The 15,215-nt window shown below is 38.2% G+C and overlaps 1 protein-coding gene across 2 annotated transcripts in view; it reads left to right on the top strand.

The window, feature by feature from the left end:
* Positions 1–15,215, top strand: part of PLPP1 (phospholipid phosphatase 1) — an 88,882-nt gene that overhangs the window by 58,112 nt on the left and 15,555 nt on the right. For both annotated transcript variants that reach the window (XM_027041915.2, XM_027041908.2), the window contains exon 3: positions 1,096–1,376. In XM_027041915.2, coding sequence (XP_026897716.1) covers positions 1,096–1,376 — 281 coding nt within the window. The remainder of the gene's footprint in view (positions 1–1,095; positions 1,377–15,215) is intronic.

The following is a 15,215-nucleotide window of genomic DNA, read 5'->3' as shown; positions in this document are numbered from 1 at the left end:
AAGATAATTGGAAATTATCTCCACTACATGGAAATGTTTGAATTTTCTGTAAAATTGTTAATGAAAATTTAAGACAAAGCCATGAAACTAGTTTGTATCTTAAACACAACTTTGTGACTTGTGTCTCCCCACTTCGCCCAATATCAGCAAGCTGACTCTTGTCATTTAACTATTTATTTTGGTCTCAAGTGGCTAGAACGTGGATTATTTTATCAGAAAGTATAAATTTTTTTTATAATTTTGCCTTTCAGTATTTTTTGGATTTCTTAGGGTTTTGGTCTATGAGCTTGTCAAGTATTTGGAAGCCTTTTTATGCCTTTAAACTCACTACCAATGGCCTATGCTGACACATGCTCTACTGGAAGCGGTGGGGGGGGGGGGGGGGCTTTGTTGTCTCCACTTTTAGTGCAAAACAAAGTCAGTGAAAAATAAAGAGGAAAGAGTCACTTGAAATATTTTCTTGGAGAAGGAGACTATCAAATGTATGTTTGATCAGTTAATGAGACTTGCTAAGAAAGCCAGGCCTACAAGTCTGTAGAGGCAGGACTGGGAGGCTGTGTGTCAGCTGATCTCTGCCCTCTGTACCCTTTGGCCTCCATGTTAGATCTCTGCTTTTATATTAGTTTACTCCCTGAAAGTATTTTACTTTTTAAAATATGATGGATGTGTTTGATTCAGAGGAATGTTTGATAAAAATGAAGACTGCCAGAAAAAGTACTATATAAGGGATATTCTAATTGGGGAAGTTTGTCTTCTTTTAACAAACCATGGTTTTTGTTCTCTGTGATACATCATTGCGTATTAAAACTCACTGTATTTGAGTACAAGAAAAAAAGTAAGATCGTATTGTTTCAGGTAGAGTTTGAAATTGTTTTGGCCATTGCTTTTTAAGCAGTATCCACAATTCATCTAGCACCTTTTTTCATGGTGTAGAATTAGCTATCCTAACTGACTCCATTTGCAAATGGAAAAAAAAAAGGTGGTGTTTTGAAAATAAAGATTTTATTGTGATTTATCATTTTCTTTTCTATTTTTTATTTTGCTTAAAGTGCCTGGTTCCTGCTTTAACATACTATTTTTCTGTTTGTTTTTCAGATGATTGTTGGAGAAGCCCTGTCTGTTTATTATAACCTCTTGCACTCAAATTCCTTTATCAGGAATAACTACATAGCCACTATTTACAAAGCCATTGGAACATTTTTATTTGGTGCAGCTGCTAGTCAGTCCCTGACTGACATTGCCAAGTATTCAATAGGCAGACTGCGGCCTCACTTCTTGGATGTTTGTGACCCAGATTGGTCAAAAATCAACTGCAGTGCTGGTTATATTGAAAACTACATATGTCGAGGGAATGCACAAAAAGTGAAGGAGGGCAGGTGCGTGTTAAATCCTTAATGTTTGTTTTATCTTGTATATTCTTGGGAAATAAGGTTCCAGAAACTGGAGATGAGTTAGCCACTAGCTTAAAGAGAGAACTAGTGTAGTTACTGGGACGTGAATTGAGACCATTTTTTGACCTATTATCTTATTCTTTTTTCCCCATTTTTGCCCTACCTTCTATTTAAGAGCATTTTAATGCAAGTCTTTGTATGTCCAGTGAATAATAATGTAAAATGAACTTGGTATGTCATATAGTTCAGGACCAGCAAACTTTTTCTTAAGGCACCAGGCAGTAAATATTTTAGGTTTTGTGGGCCATTTGCTTAATTTGACAGCTGTCCAGCCATACTGTTGTACCAGGAAAAACCCATCACAGACAATCCTTGACCTAATGGCTTCGGTTATATTCCAATAAAAGTTTATTAACAGAAACAGTGGCTGCTCCAGGGGTTATAGTTTGCTGACTTTTGATGAAGTCCAGTTGTGTATTAAGTTCTGCTCAGTCTCTTAGTATTTTTCGAGAATATTTTTATAAGGACACCTTATATCTTGACAGCTTTTGGTCTTAGGGTTGCCTTCTTTTAATATCCTTCGTGGGCTCCTTTCTATACCTGGAGCACTGTTAGTCATGAATGAAATAGATGTGTGGAACCCAAAAGGTCCAATTCTTTTAATGTATAGATGAGGAAACGGAGGTCCAGTAACATTAAATAAAATCACTAATTAGTAGGAGAGCCAGTTTCCCATCTCAAGTCTCAGCATTGTTGCCTTTATTTTTCTATATGGTTGACCTTGTAATTTTAAAGTAGCTATCACTTTACGTTAGTTATTCATCATCCAACAAAGACTTTTCTCTGGGTAAAACATCCTTTGACTGTTTCTCATATATGATTCTCAGATGTTTTATTATCCCTGTTGGTTCTCTTATAAGCTACACAGGCCTTATAGTAGCTCCTAATTTTTACATTTAGTAGGAATGAAAAAACACTTTACTTAACTAAGAGTATACACTGTGCTGTGTGCAGGAGATTCAGCAGTGAACTAGAAGGCTGTGGTTCTCGTCTTCATGGAGCTTAGTCTAGCATGGAGGACTTATATTAAACAACTGATGGCAGTGGAAGAGAACCTCCTTGTTGATAATGTGGCCAGAGAATAGAGAGGCTATTGAATGGCAAGCTTTGAGGTGATCATAGGAGGACTGATACAGGGGTATAAAGTCCTAATGAATGAAGGAGGGAGAAGTGACTAATGCAGTAGGGAATTGAGAAGTAGATAGTAGAAAGTAGTATTGTTGAATTTACGTAAGCAAGCATTTTTATGAGGGCTAGAGGAAGAATGGTGCAGAAATGGCTTTGAGGAGTAATGAAATTACCAATACCAGCCCTGGGCTCTTAGGGTGTGAGATGTGGAGATCTCATTCTCTGCTCTGAAAGCACTATAGTGTCTGAGGGAAAGTTCTCAGATTTAATGACTAGGAGGTTAAGCGACCTTTGGTGAAGAGTTTGAAGACCCAGGGAAATACAGAGGACTATCCATGCTTGTCTCTCTAATATCTCTCCTGCATAGAAAAACTCTAATGTTTTCTCTTGGCCAGGGGATTCAAGAAAGTCACCAGGTAATAAGGGTTTACCTAAACTCTAGAAAATACCATTATAAATGATTCTTAAAGGACACAGACTCTTCACACATGTACTGTTTCTCTGGTTCAGGGGCATAAATCTTGGCTGAAAATTTTCTTGTAACAATATGTCTTTTTTGTAAATTTTTTTAAATGTTTATTTTTGAGAAAGAGAGCACAAGGTGGGGGGAGGGGCAGAGAGAGAGAGGGAGACACAGAATCTGAAGGAGGCTCCAGGCTCTGAGCTGACAGCACAAAGCCTGACACAGGGCTCGAAACCCACAAACCACAATATCATGACCTGAGCTGAAGACAGATGCTCAATTGACTGAGTCACCCAGCACCCCTGTAACACAACAATATATCTTATTGAGAGGTTTTTCTTTCTTATATAAGCCATTTGGACAAAATGTGAAATAATATAATTTATTTTAAATAGCATAAAAGTAATTACATTTTTCAGTCTATACATGTCCAATTATGTATCTCTTCCTAATGTATCTAAATTGGCCAGCATGTACCATTATACTCTGATGACTTAAGTACATGTAGGTTTTTTAACACTTTACCCTTTAAAGTTTCTTCAGCAACCCACATTTTGAATGAGAAGATCTGTTGGTAAGCTTTCGGGCTCTGAAATAAGGAAACTCAAACCTAGAAATGAAATTTTAAGAAAATTTTGTGTGTTCTGAGAAAAATGTGATTTCCATTAATGTTTCCAGCATAATTTAGGTGTTGCTGCAGTTTCAGAGCTTTGTGACACTGGTGCATAACTGTGGCTTTGCTTTGCTATTCTGTTGTGGAGCATAATTTGGTTGGATTCAGGCTTTCCTATTGCTTTTGTTGAATTTTACAAGTCAGGATGCCAAAAACACAAAAACATTTCAGTCTAGACATTGTCTGTAATATATTAGGATTATAGTATAATCTCTTTTAATATATTTCTCTACACAGCCTGCCCCCTGTACTTTTAATTATAAAATTATAATGCTTAACGTTGGAGAGAAGGGAACATAAGCACCTGAAATGAGTCATTTTTGTTGACAATAAATGAGTCACAGTTACATCTAGGGGTAAGAGTACTCTTCTACAATTTTGGCTTTTGGTCTTGATTTTTTCCCTATTTGTTCTCTTATTTTCTTCTGTTCCCTTCTACTCCTTCTGTCCTTCCTGCCTGTTTGCACGGTCTTGTGGTCTCATATCACTGATGGACTTTTACCAGGCTTCATTTGTGGCCTTGGATCCTAAACATAGAAGTGAGAACATAAATGGACTATAGTGGAATACTTACTCATTGTAATATCCAGAGAACTTCTCTTCATTTAAATTTAAATATTAAATTTAAAATTAATACCTGGGGATTTACTATAAATGAAAAGGGGCTATACTTGTAACTGTGGGACATCCAGCTGCCATTGCTTATGCCAAAGAGAATAGCATTACTTTAAGTCTGTGAAAAGAAATTACTCAAGAGCCCAGGTAGTTCAGACCTGTAGCACTCTGCCCAGGTGAAGATTCTCTTTAGAGAATCCTAAGGAGATGCTCTCAAAGAGAATCTTTAGACCAATGGCTCTTAAATGTTAGTAATTCATTAGAATCACCGGGAGGGCTTGTTAAACTACAGATTTCTAGGTTTCATCATCAGGTGTTTAATTCTCGAAGTGGAGGTGGAGGCTGAGAAGATGTGTTTCTAACACCCAGAGGCTGCTCTGTCTGTGGTTAATCTCAGGACCACACTTTGTGAACCAGTGCCTTATATCCCCTGGATGGTGGGAACACAAGCTCGCATGACATTTGTTATCTCAGGATGTAATGCAAGGTGAATTTCAGATTGTGTACAACTAGCTTTGTTACTGAATGATCTATCACTGGCCACTAACTCAGGGAATGAGTGGGTGAGCCCTGGTGCTACTGGGGTGGATTCTTCTGTGCCAGGAACCCCAGGGGGGCTGGACAGCTCCTGGCTAGGTTTGCCAACACTGACCTCTCTGCCAGCAAGATGGACACCTACACTGTTATAGAGAGAGGTTGGGAGCATACATGCAAGAGAGCAGGCAGGGAACACGTGATTGTGGGTTGGGGTCAGTATAGGTTCAGCCCATGATCCATGGGCAGGGAAGGGGACGAGTTGGGTATGGTCATTCTGTTGCTATCAAGGCTTTTCTGGTCTGGCGGTTGGGCTATTCAGGTCTTTGCAAAATGTCTTTGTCAGTGACTTAAGAAAGTGTGGTTAGAAATAAGCACTGTGGCTTTTCATTAGAGCATCAGTTAATCAGTCTTATCTATTTCTGGTTTTAACAGTTGGGCTGTATAGTGGAGCAAGAGAGCTCACTAACAGCTGCTTTATTTGTGATAATACAGTATAGAAACTGTTGTTTTTAAGAGATTCACTTCTCTTTTCTGGCTTTATTTATTAAAAAAATTTTTTTTAAATGTTTGTTTATTTTTGAGAAAGGGAGAGCATGAACGGGGCAGGGGCAGAGAGAGAGGAAGACAGAGGATCTGAAGCAGGCTCTGTGCTAACAGCAGAGAGCCTGATGGGGGCTAGAACCCAGGAACTGTGAGATTATGACCTGAGCCAAAATCTGGCCGTCAACCAACTGAGCCACCCAGGTGCCCCTTTTGGCTTTTATTTAAATTACATTTGCTTAAGCATAGCCTCAGTGTTCCTGATCATTTCTGAGTGACTGGTCTTTGGCTATATAAATCACATGTTCAGTACAAAGTCATTTCTTTTGGATTATGGCCACTTTATATTACGTAGATGTTTACTCATGATATGTTTGGTCGAATGTGAGACATAATTTTCCTTTTGTCTTTCTTTTAAAGCAACCCCCATGCAGGTAAATAAAGGTAAATTTTGAGGGAGTGCCTCAGTAGTGAAAACCCATTATAATTAGACTGATTAGCTGTGGTATAAAGTATCTGGTAAAACCTGCTTTACACTCTGAGAGAATGGCTTCTTCTGTGTGGTCTAATTGTAGACATTACAGGATAGTTTATCTTTCAGAATAATTCAGGTTTATCTATACTTCTCATGTGTATCAGTAATTTAGAAGACAGCCTTTGTCTTCGTCTTATATCTACATGGTAAAAGCAATATATAGAATAAAAGAGGGAATGATTAAAACAAATTTTTTTTTAAGTTTATTCATTTATCTTGAGAGAGAGAAAGTACAAGCGAGGAAGAGCCAAAGAAAGAGGGGGAGAGAGAGAATCCTAAGCAGGCTCCATACTGACAGCACAGAGCCCGAGGGGCTCGAACTTGGCAAACCACGAGATCATTACTTGAGTAGAGACTAAGGCTTAACCTACTGAGCCACCAGGTGCCCTGAAAGAGGGGATGATTTTAAAAGATCCTCCACTCTGTGAAAGGACTTTAGGTATTAGTGCATTTAAAAGGAGAGTGACTTCAAGGCCAGCACCTCTTTCCTGCCACCTCCTCTGTTCTGAATGTTAGTATGTGATACTTTCAGTTGTAGCTGTGACTATTACCTCACTCTCACACTGACTCTTTTTGCCCCATTTTTTTTTCTTTCTTTTTTTAATGTTTATTTATTTTTGAGAGAGAGTGTGAACAGGGGAGGGGCAGAGAGAGAGGGAGACACAGAATCCAAAGCAGGTGCCAGGCTCCCAGCTGTCAGCATAGAGCCCGATGCAGGGCTTGAATCCATGAACTGTGAGATCATGACCTGAGCCAAAGTGGGATGCTTAACTGACTAAGCCACTGGCCATCCTAAGCCCCATTGTTTCTTACACTTTAGTCACATTGGAATCACATGGAGGGTTTGTTAAATACATAGAGCTGGGCCTCAGCCCTAAAGTTTCTGATTCAGTGGGTCTGGGGGTGGAGCCCAAGAATTTTCATGCCCCAAACCTTCCCCGATGGTGCTGTGGATCCTAATCTGCATATCACGGCTTCAGCCTATCTCTGAAGTTACTAACTTCAACTACTAATTAGTCCTAGTCAGTGTGGAAGCTACCAAGGTGTGCAAGTTGCTCTCGTGGTGTTGCGCGGGGGCTGCGACATGTTTGGAGATGATGTGTGTGATAGAATGGATACAGGCTTGAAGGTGTAAAGATAAAACCCTCAATGAAATCAGAGGGTAGTCATACCACTTCTAGTAGAGGAGGCAATTTGGAGGGTAAGGTTTGAATGTGTAGAATTAGGGTGGGGTATGTATTCAGGTCCAGGAGCGACATGATCAGAGGCAGGCAGGCAGGATTAGGGTATATAGGCAATATTTTAGTAGACTTAATCTACTGGTATCATTTTAAAAGGGGGTTTTGTTTGTCAGTTGTTAATTTATAAAGGCAATCTGGGGCATTTAAGGCTAAGGAAACTTTTACTTTGTTCAGAAATAAAAACAAAGTTACACAACAGGATACCTAGTTAAATTGCTAAATATATTCTTACACATAATTTTGATTTAGCCTGTGTTGCATTTATGCATTCCATATAATTTTGTTTTAGTGTGGAATAAAAGCAAAAGATTTTTTCTCCCTTGAGATTTAACTTGGTGCCTGAATCTCTTTTATGAATGCAGAATTAGTTGCCTTGACATGTGACTTTATTTTGATTGATGTGCATACTTGCAAAGATAAGATCCCTTCTTTACATTTAGTGACTTCCTACCACGATTTGTTGGTAGATATATGTACGTCATAATGTATTTTAAAAACAGCCCTCCCACCCCCAAAACTAGTAACAGTCATGCCATCCACTTCGCCCTTTTTAAATGGTAATTTAGAGAATTAATTATGAACAAATATATCAGCTTTGGGCGCTTTGCGAAATTGTCCTTGGATTTTCTTCTTAGTTTTTGAGTTAGAATGTAGGAGGCAGTGGATATATTAAGATGAAAGAAATTCTTAGGTTTTGATAAATCAAGCAGTGCTGTGCATTAAATGTTAAAAGGTTACTAACTCACATGAACACATCATCAGCTGATTATTTTATCTTGATGCTTTGTACCTTCAGCCCTCAACAAGTACAAAAAGATCAAGATCATACTGTGCATATTCTTGATGCTTTGTACCTTCACCTTAGAACTCTTGAATTCCACATTGTCAGCTTTGAAATATGAAAAAAAAAGTTTCATAGATATATTAGTGAGTACTTTTTCCAGATTAAAATATAATGATAAATCTCATAGATGGAGTGGTGTAAAGCTTGAGTTTCCATGCAGAATAAATGTGAACAACATGCATTAAGTATTTGAATTTTATTAGAAAATAAGTATTTTTATTGAGAGGTTAGGATGTGAGTTGCATTTGTGAATAGTAAAACAAGCATGACTTTGGGGTTGTGTTGGCTCATAATTCAGAGATCACTGAAATCTTTCTTCATGTGATTCTTTTTTTAAAAAAATATTTAATTTTAATTTTTAGAGAGAGAGAGAGAGAGACCGTGAGTAGGGAGAGGGAGAGAGAAAGAATCTTAAGCAGGTTCTGTGCTGAGCGTGGATAACTATGTGGTGCTCCGTCCCACAACGCTGGGACCACGACCTGACCCCACAGTCAGGAGTCAGACACTCAACTGACTGAGCCACTCAGGTACCCCTTTTCGTGTGCTTCTTAAAGAAAACAGTATTTTTCTGTTTTAAGTAACTTTTGTATTAAGGCAACAGGAAGACAGGAAAAGCATCAGCATTGGTTTGATGTGACTATCTCCACAAAGTGTCCAAACTATTGACTTAATCTTAAGAGTATTCCTACTAAGTAAGTTCAAAATTATCTTTTTTCTCATTTCTCTCCCTTTGTCATTCAAAGAGTGGTCCTCTGCTCTGACCAGCAGGATGGACATCCCCTGTGAGCTTGGTAGAGAGGCGTAATCTTGGACCTCACTGCTGGCTGACTCAACAAACCTTATTTTATGTAATAAATGAACTTATATATGCACTCAAGCAAGATTATAGGATTGGTTAACCTTTTTCTTTTGTGTTTGTATCCTGTTAACCATTGTTTTTTTTCTTTTGTAATCTATTGCAACTGCAGTGTTTTGCTTCTGAGGTATTGTTTGGAAATTTATGAAGATGGGGAGCTTTCAGAATTTTTGTTTATTGATGGATAGAAATGAATCCTTTAAAAATGGAAAAAATTTTCCTCCAGGCAGTGGAAAGTAGGATTCAGACAATATCTAAAACCCTTCCCTTACTCGTCATCCTTGTTTTTCTTTTGTGAATGTTCTTTTCTAAATAAAATTTTTAAAGATTTTATTTTTAAGTAATCTCTACACCCAGTGTGGGGCTCGAACCCATAACCCTGAGATCAAGAGTTCCATGCTCTACCTGCTGAGCCAGCCAGGTGCCCCTGAGAATGTTTTTAAAACTTAATTGTTTTTTTTAATTAACAGCAGAATATATCTGTTACTTCTTCATTTGTGGATTTCATTTGTTCCACTAATCCAACTGCCTTTGTTCATAATGTAAAAAAGATTTCTGGGCATTTTACACACATTATTAAAATGCTTGCCAGATGTATCGGGAAAAGGCCTTAGGTACACTGCATGTTTAAGCTGACACACATTGACACTGCTCACAGTTTCTTACAGAAGGGTGAAAAGAGCAGGGTATTGGATTAGACTTCCTAATTCTCCTGACCTGTGTTGATAAAGTCAAAATTTGTAACCACTGTAAGGGGAAAACATATCAGAGGTAAGATGATAAAAGCAGATAACTTACCTCATGTGGCTTGCTGTGATTACTGGCATAGACTTAGCTAAGACATATGCAGAGATAACATATGTCCTTAGTTTTCTTTTATGCATTTTTTTACAACTCAAAACACAAGATAGTTAAGGTGTACTTCTTGGGGAGCCATTAACCCTCTTGGTCCTTTGGTGGAGGTGGACATCAGGGGAGGCAGGGGAGGTAGATTTGTTTGTGACATTTAAAATATGAAAAGTACAAAAAAAGATAAAATAAAATATGAAAAGTAAGAATTTTATATTTTCTGGCATAACTACATAAAAATCCATTTATCATCAAGACATTAGATTCAGTTTTAGCTTAAAAAATGTATTGAGCACATACTTTATAATTTATGGTTGATGTAACAGTACTGGGTGTTAGGGCTACAACATGTAGTAAGATGGGATCTTCGGTGCACCTGGGTGGCCCAGTCAGTTGAGCATCCGACTCTTGATTTCAGCTCAGGTCATGATCCCATGGTCGTAAGATGGAGCCACGCATTGGGCTCCACACTGAATGTGGAGCCTGCTTAAGATTCATTCTCTCCCTCTCTCTCTCTCTCTCTCTCTGCCCCCCCCCTCCCCGTTGTCACACACACTCTCTCTCAAATAAATAATAATTTTTAAAAATAAGGAAAAAAGATGGGATCTCAGGGAGGTTGGGAATTTATCAGCAGTTTTTCTTTTGATTTGCTGTACCTTCTGAATTTTTCTAATGAACATCTGAAATGTTCATGAATTAAATGATAATTTAAATAAAATAAATAATTATTTATTTAAAATAAATAATTAAAATAATTATTATAATTAAAATAAAAAACCCAGATATTCCTATTTATAAGTCTTGTCCTGCCCCTACCCAGCTTTGGGTGGAATGGAGGAAGAAAGTACTACAACAGATGATTTACTGTAGAAGGTGGATTCAGGGATAGATGTGTTCACTGATGATAGACATCTCTTTCCTTTTTGAAGAAAGGTAGATAACTTCAGCCTAACTGCTGAAGAAAGGTTTCTTGGAGGAAATAGTGGCTGAATTGACTCTTGTGAAGTAATTATCAAAGTTGGGAGGCTCATTCCAGGCACAGTGATGAAGAAACACAGAGACCATGAAACATGGTGTATATTGGGAATTGTAAGTAGTTGGGTAGCAGATGATGATGGTTCCACAGTAGTTGGTGGGCTCAGGAAGAGTCTGTTACTCTAAATCAGCAGTTTGTGCAAGTGAAAGACCTGAAGCAGGAGAGTAAGGTGGGTGTGATTTTGTTTTTATACTTGTAAAAAATATTCAGCTTTCCTCCACTCAGTTCTAATCTAAATATACTAACATGGATACCTAAATATTGTATGACCTCAGCTTTCTTTTCTTCTAATGCAGAAGAACTTCAGATACTAAAGGAAGTGTGACTCTCCTGCTTTGTCCGTTCGGTAGAAAGGTTGTGTGAGAAGTGCTGTGGCACTCTGCTAGTCCTCTGGTAACACGAGCTCTAGTGCGATGTCCCCTGCTCTGTTCTGAAAGGAACGGAGAGTGACCTGTCTGGCCAGCTTCCTGTTGGGCTCTAATAATTTTATATTTTGGGGGGCTTTTCCCTTTTCTCTTGCTACTGGCAACATCCACATCAGTGCACCTCATCCTTCCTGAGCCCAGTGACAAAGAGTTAGTGGTGATTTTGTGATCGGCATCAGGGTGGGAAGTGGAGTGTGCTAGCCAGGTGGTCACAGGCTTTGCTGGCCTTCAGGTTTTCTTTTTGGGAAAGGCTTGAAAGTAGAGGTCTTGCTCGCAGTCTTGTCTCTGGCTAGCATTCTTCCCCTTTAAAAAGCACCCACGCACTTGATTTAGAACTGGCTTTTCCTTCTATCTATCTCGCTCTGAAATCTACTTTTTAGTGAGGGTAGTCTTCTTTGTTCAGTGTGTTTAAAAAAAGGCGAGGGGGAGGGTAGGAGGTAGGTAAAGCATTACTAGTTGCTGGCCTAGGAATGCTTCAGAGTTATGTCCTCTGTTTAATCTACCATTTGCCCTTTGTTTCCTTTTTAAGTCTTAGGTAGTGCCACTGTGGTGATTTGGAGTCTTTGTATACCAAGTCATCAGTTTTTCTCTCATGCCATAGGGAACTTGTGACCTCTCTTCCCCTGGTCAGTGCACTTAAGTATGTTTTACCCTTCTGTCAGTAACCTTTGTCACAACCTAATCTCTGCTCATCTGTCAGAGACACAGAGTTTCCCTGTTCAGAGTGTAGAACCATTTATGCCCCAGTCATCTGATTTTCAAGACACACCCAATTTTACTTTATCTCAGAGTTCACAGCAACTTTGTACTTTTTAGGGTCCTGCCTTCCATATGAGTCTCCCATAAACAGAAGACACATGGTCATTTGTTTTTAATCATCAGTTGGTTTTTTAAATCATCACTTGGTTTATTTAATCAAGGGTTTAAAATACCCTGTACACATACGAATTGTGTTCTGCTTTCTCCCCTTTTTTCCTTTCTCACAGTCCTGCTGGTTTCTCTCCTTTAAGGTTCATGATGTGATATCTACAGATAATAATTAGATTGTTTGGTATATGGTTCACTGATGTTAGTGGCTATGAAGTGGTATTTGATGCTGATGCATTAATATTTATGAATAAAATAGGATACTCACATCTGTTTTATTTCAGATAGGCATGTCACTTTAATATAATATGACTTGGTTAAAATTGATGCCATATAAATTCATTGTAGCTTTAAATGGAAATATAGTAAAAATCATTGTAAAAAATAACTCAAGAAATATATGACAGTTTTTGCTGCTGTGAAATAATTTCTCAGTCTCTGGTTGGTTCAAGCAAATAAGATGAATTTACCTGATTTTTGCTGTATTTTACTTAAATTAATTTTGGTTGAGACCATCTTATATTCTTTTGCCATTTATTACCTTAATCTTTGTCTCTGTAACTTTTGGGGGAGAGATATCCTATGGTTCTTGTATTTTTCTAGACATTTCTAGAAATCTGGTTTTTAAAAAAAATTTCCCCCCTTCCAAACACATGTATCAAAATCACATGTTTATTGGCTCTGTTACTTGTAATAACCAGAGTTCATATGCTGAATTTCAGTGGTATGAAATTATGTGCAAATATGTTTCTAGAAACACTTGTGATATTTAAAAATACACATAAATGTCAAGACATTTCATTGAGAGATGTGAGAACAAGCTTCCAGGGCTCATGTCACTGCTGGGCTCTGGGCGTGAATGTGAAGGCGTGGTGCGTGTGCTCAGACACTGCTGCTTGGGGAGAGGAGTTTGGGTACGTGCGTGCGTGTTTGGTGTGGAAGAGATTTGTAGGAAATGTGTAAGCAGGCGTATCAGATATTTTGATTATCATTGTTTATATATAAAATATAAATACGTGTAAAAATATAAATGTGTATTGTGTGTTTGTGTGTGTGTATATGTAAATAATCCCTGTAATACCACGTTGTATTGTCTGGTAATATTACTGTATTATTACAGTATTACTGTATTACTGTATACACAGTATTACTGTATTATTACAGTAATATCGCTGTAAAATGGGAAAGATTAAAAAAAATTTTTTTTTTAACGTTTATTATTGAGAGACAGACAGACACAGAGCACGAGCAGGGGAGGGGCTGAGAGATGGAGAGACACAGAATCTGAAGCAGGTTCTAGGCTCTGAGCCTGACAGAGCCTGACACGGGGCTCGAACTCACAAACTGCGAGATCATGACCCGAGCCAAAGTCGGACGCCCAGCCGACTGAGCCACCCAGGTGCCCCTGGGAAAGATTTTTTTTAATCTCCATGTGATTCCTTTCCCTATGACAGTTTGTATGTCCTTGTTTTTCTGTGTATTGTTACATTAAATGTGAAGGTGTACGTTTTATATGGTGTAAATAAATGACATATTTTGAAATGTGCCCTGGAGATAATTTGTCAGTTCACATAGAGTTAATTTAATTCATTTTAGCTAATTTAGAGTATTCGGAAGAATAGTGATAGAACCATTGTCTTCGAGTTGGTGTAGCTGTGTTGCAGCAAACATCTTTGCACTCATGCATGTTTTGCTGGCATAGATGCCCTCAAGTGGAATTACTGAGTGGAAAAATAGGGTGGGTTTACATACAGATAGATATTGTCAAATCACCCTTTGAAAAGTGTGCACTCACATCAGTGCACTGTGAGAGTCCCCATTTTCCCCATTCACTGCCTACTTGACTCCCCCGGTATCTTAGATGTGAGATTTTTAAAGATAACAGCCTGAGAGCTGATTACCTGAGCATTTAGCACAGCTATTGCTTGTAAAAATCCTTTTGAAATAAAATAGTACTAATACTTGGGAAACTGTTCCTTTGTGCATTTGTTTGGGACATGTTTTAACTTTATTACAGGGTCATTCTATGTTTAAAGGTTACCGCAGAAGGGAAATTTATCATGTCCTTCAAGTTAATTTGCTATTGTGTACACTTTGTAATCAGGAAATAACATTTGGAGAAAATGCCTCATGTTGCAATTTGACTTCCTTTTACTTGGCCTTTAGAGTGGACAAAGGACAAATTAGTATTCTCTTAAAATAATTTACACATTGACATTTGGTTTTTCATAGATTATCTAAGTTCTTCTTTACATTTTAACTTCACACAAGTTGCCCTGTTTAAGCTGTACTCCTGTTCTTTCTAATGACTGCTCCCAGGATCCCTCGGAGATGGCAGGATCAGTGCTGCTTCTGGGTCTACCCTGCCTTCCATAAGGAGTGGGATCATGGCACAGTGGGAAAGAGTTGTGAGGACTCAGATTTAAGCCTCAAAGTGATGTGATTTTTGAGCCAGTTAATGAACCTCTGGGAGGTTCAGGGTCTCTATGTACAAAATAGGATTGACAGCCCCCACCATGGGAATTTTTACAGAGTGGAAATACTGTGTATTAAATACCTGCACATAGAAGGTACTAGTAGCTAGTGAAGTGGTGGAATAGTAATAATTGGAAACATTTATGAGCATTGACCCCTTTGTAATGAAAAACAAACTCTTTTTGCCAAAGTATATGTGTCCTAGTAAAGTAGCTGATACTAGATAACATTTTATTAGTCCTCATTATTGTTTTAAAAAAGCCTGCCTCTATTTCTGGCCATATGGAGGATTAGAAATACTTACTGATAGACTTACATGTGCTGGGCAATATATTACACCACATATGCATATGTTGGTATGTATTCTGTATTAAAACATATATAAACATAAATAAATAAATCTTTTTAATAAATAGCCATGCTTATGAGAAAGTAAAGGAATTTTCCTGAGGTTGGGATTTGTTAATGCTATAAACCTGATATGTGCCCTGAAATTATGTGCCACTTTCTGGTAGCCTAGACTGAGTTTGGATGGGCTCTGAACATGGGGCACAAGAGATAAAGGCTGAGGCCAGTGAAGTGTGGACAGAGGGGAGACTCCGGGATAATTTAAGGACTCCCAAAGGGCAACATCCTCCTGGGGGGTGGGGGGGCTGTCAGAAAGAATTTTAACTAGAGGG

The sequence above is a fragment of the Acinonyx jubatus genome, chromosome A1 (genome assembly GCF_027475565.1).
Source record: "Acinonyx jubatus isolate Ajub_Pintada_27869175 chromosome A1, VMU_Ajub_asm_v1.0, whole genome shotgun sequence".
NCBI lineage: Eukaryota > Metazoa > Chordata > Mammalia > Carnivora > Felidae > Acinonyx > Acinonyx jubatus.
The sequence above is the reverse complement of the archived record's forward strand: the minus strand, read 5'-3'. Positions and strand labels throughout refer to the sequence as shown.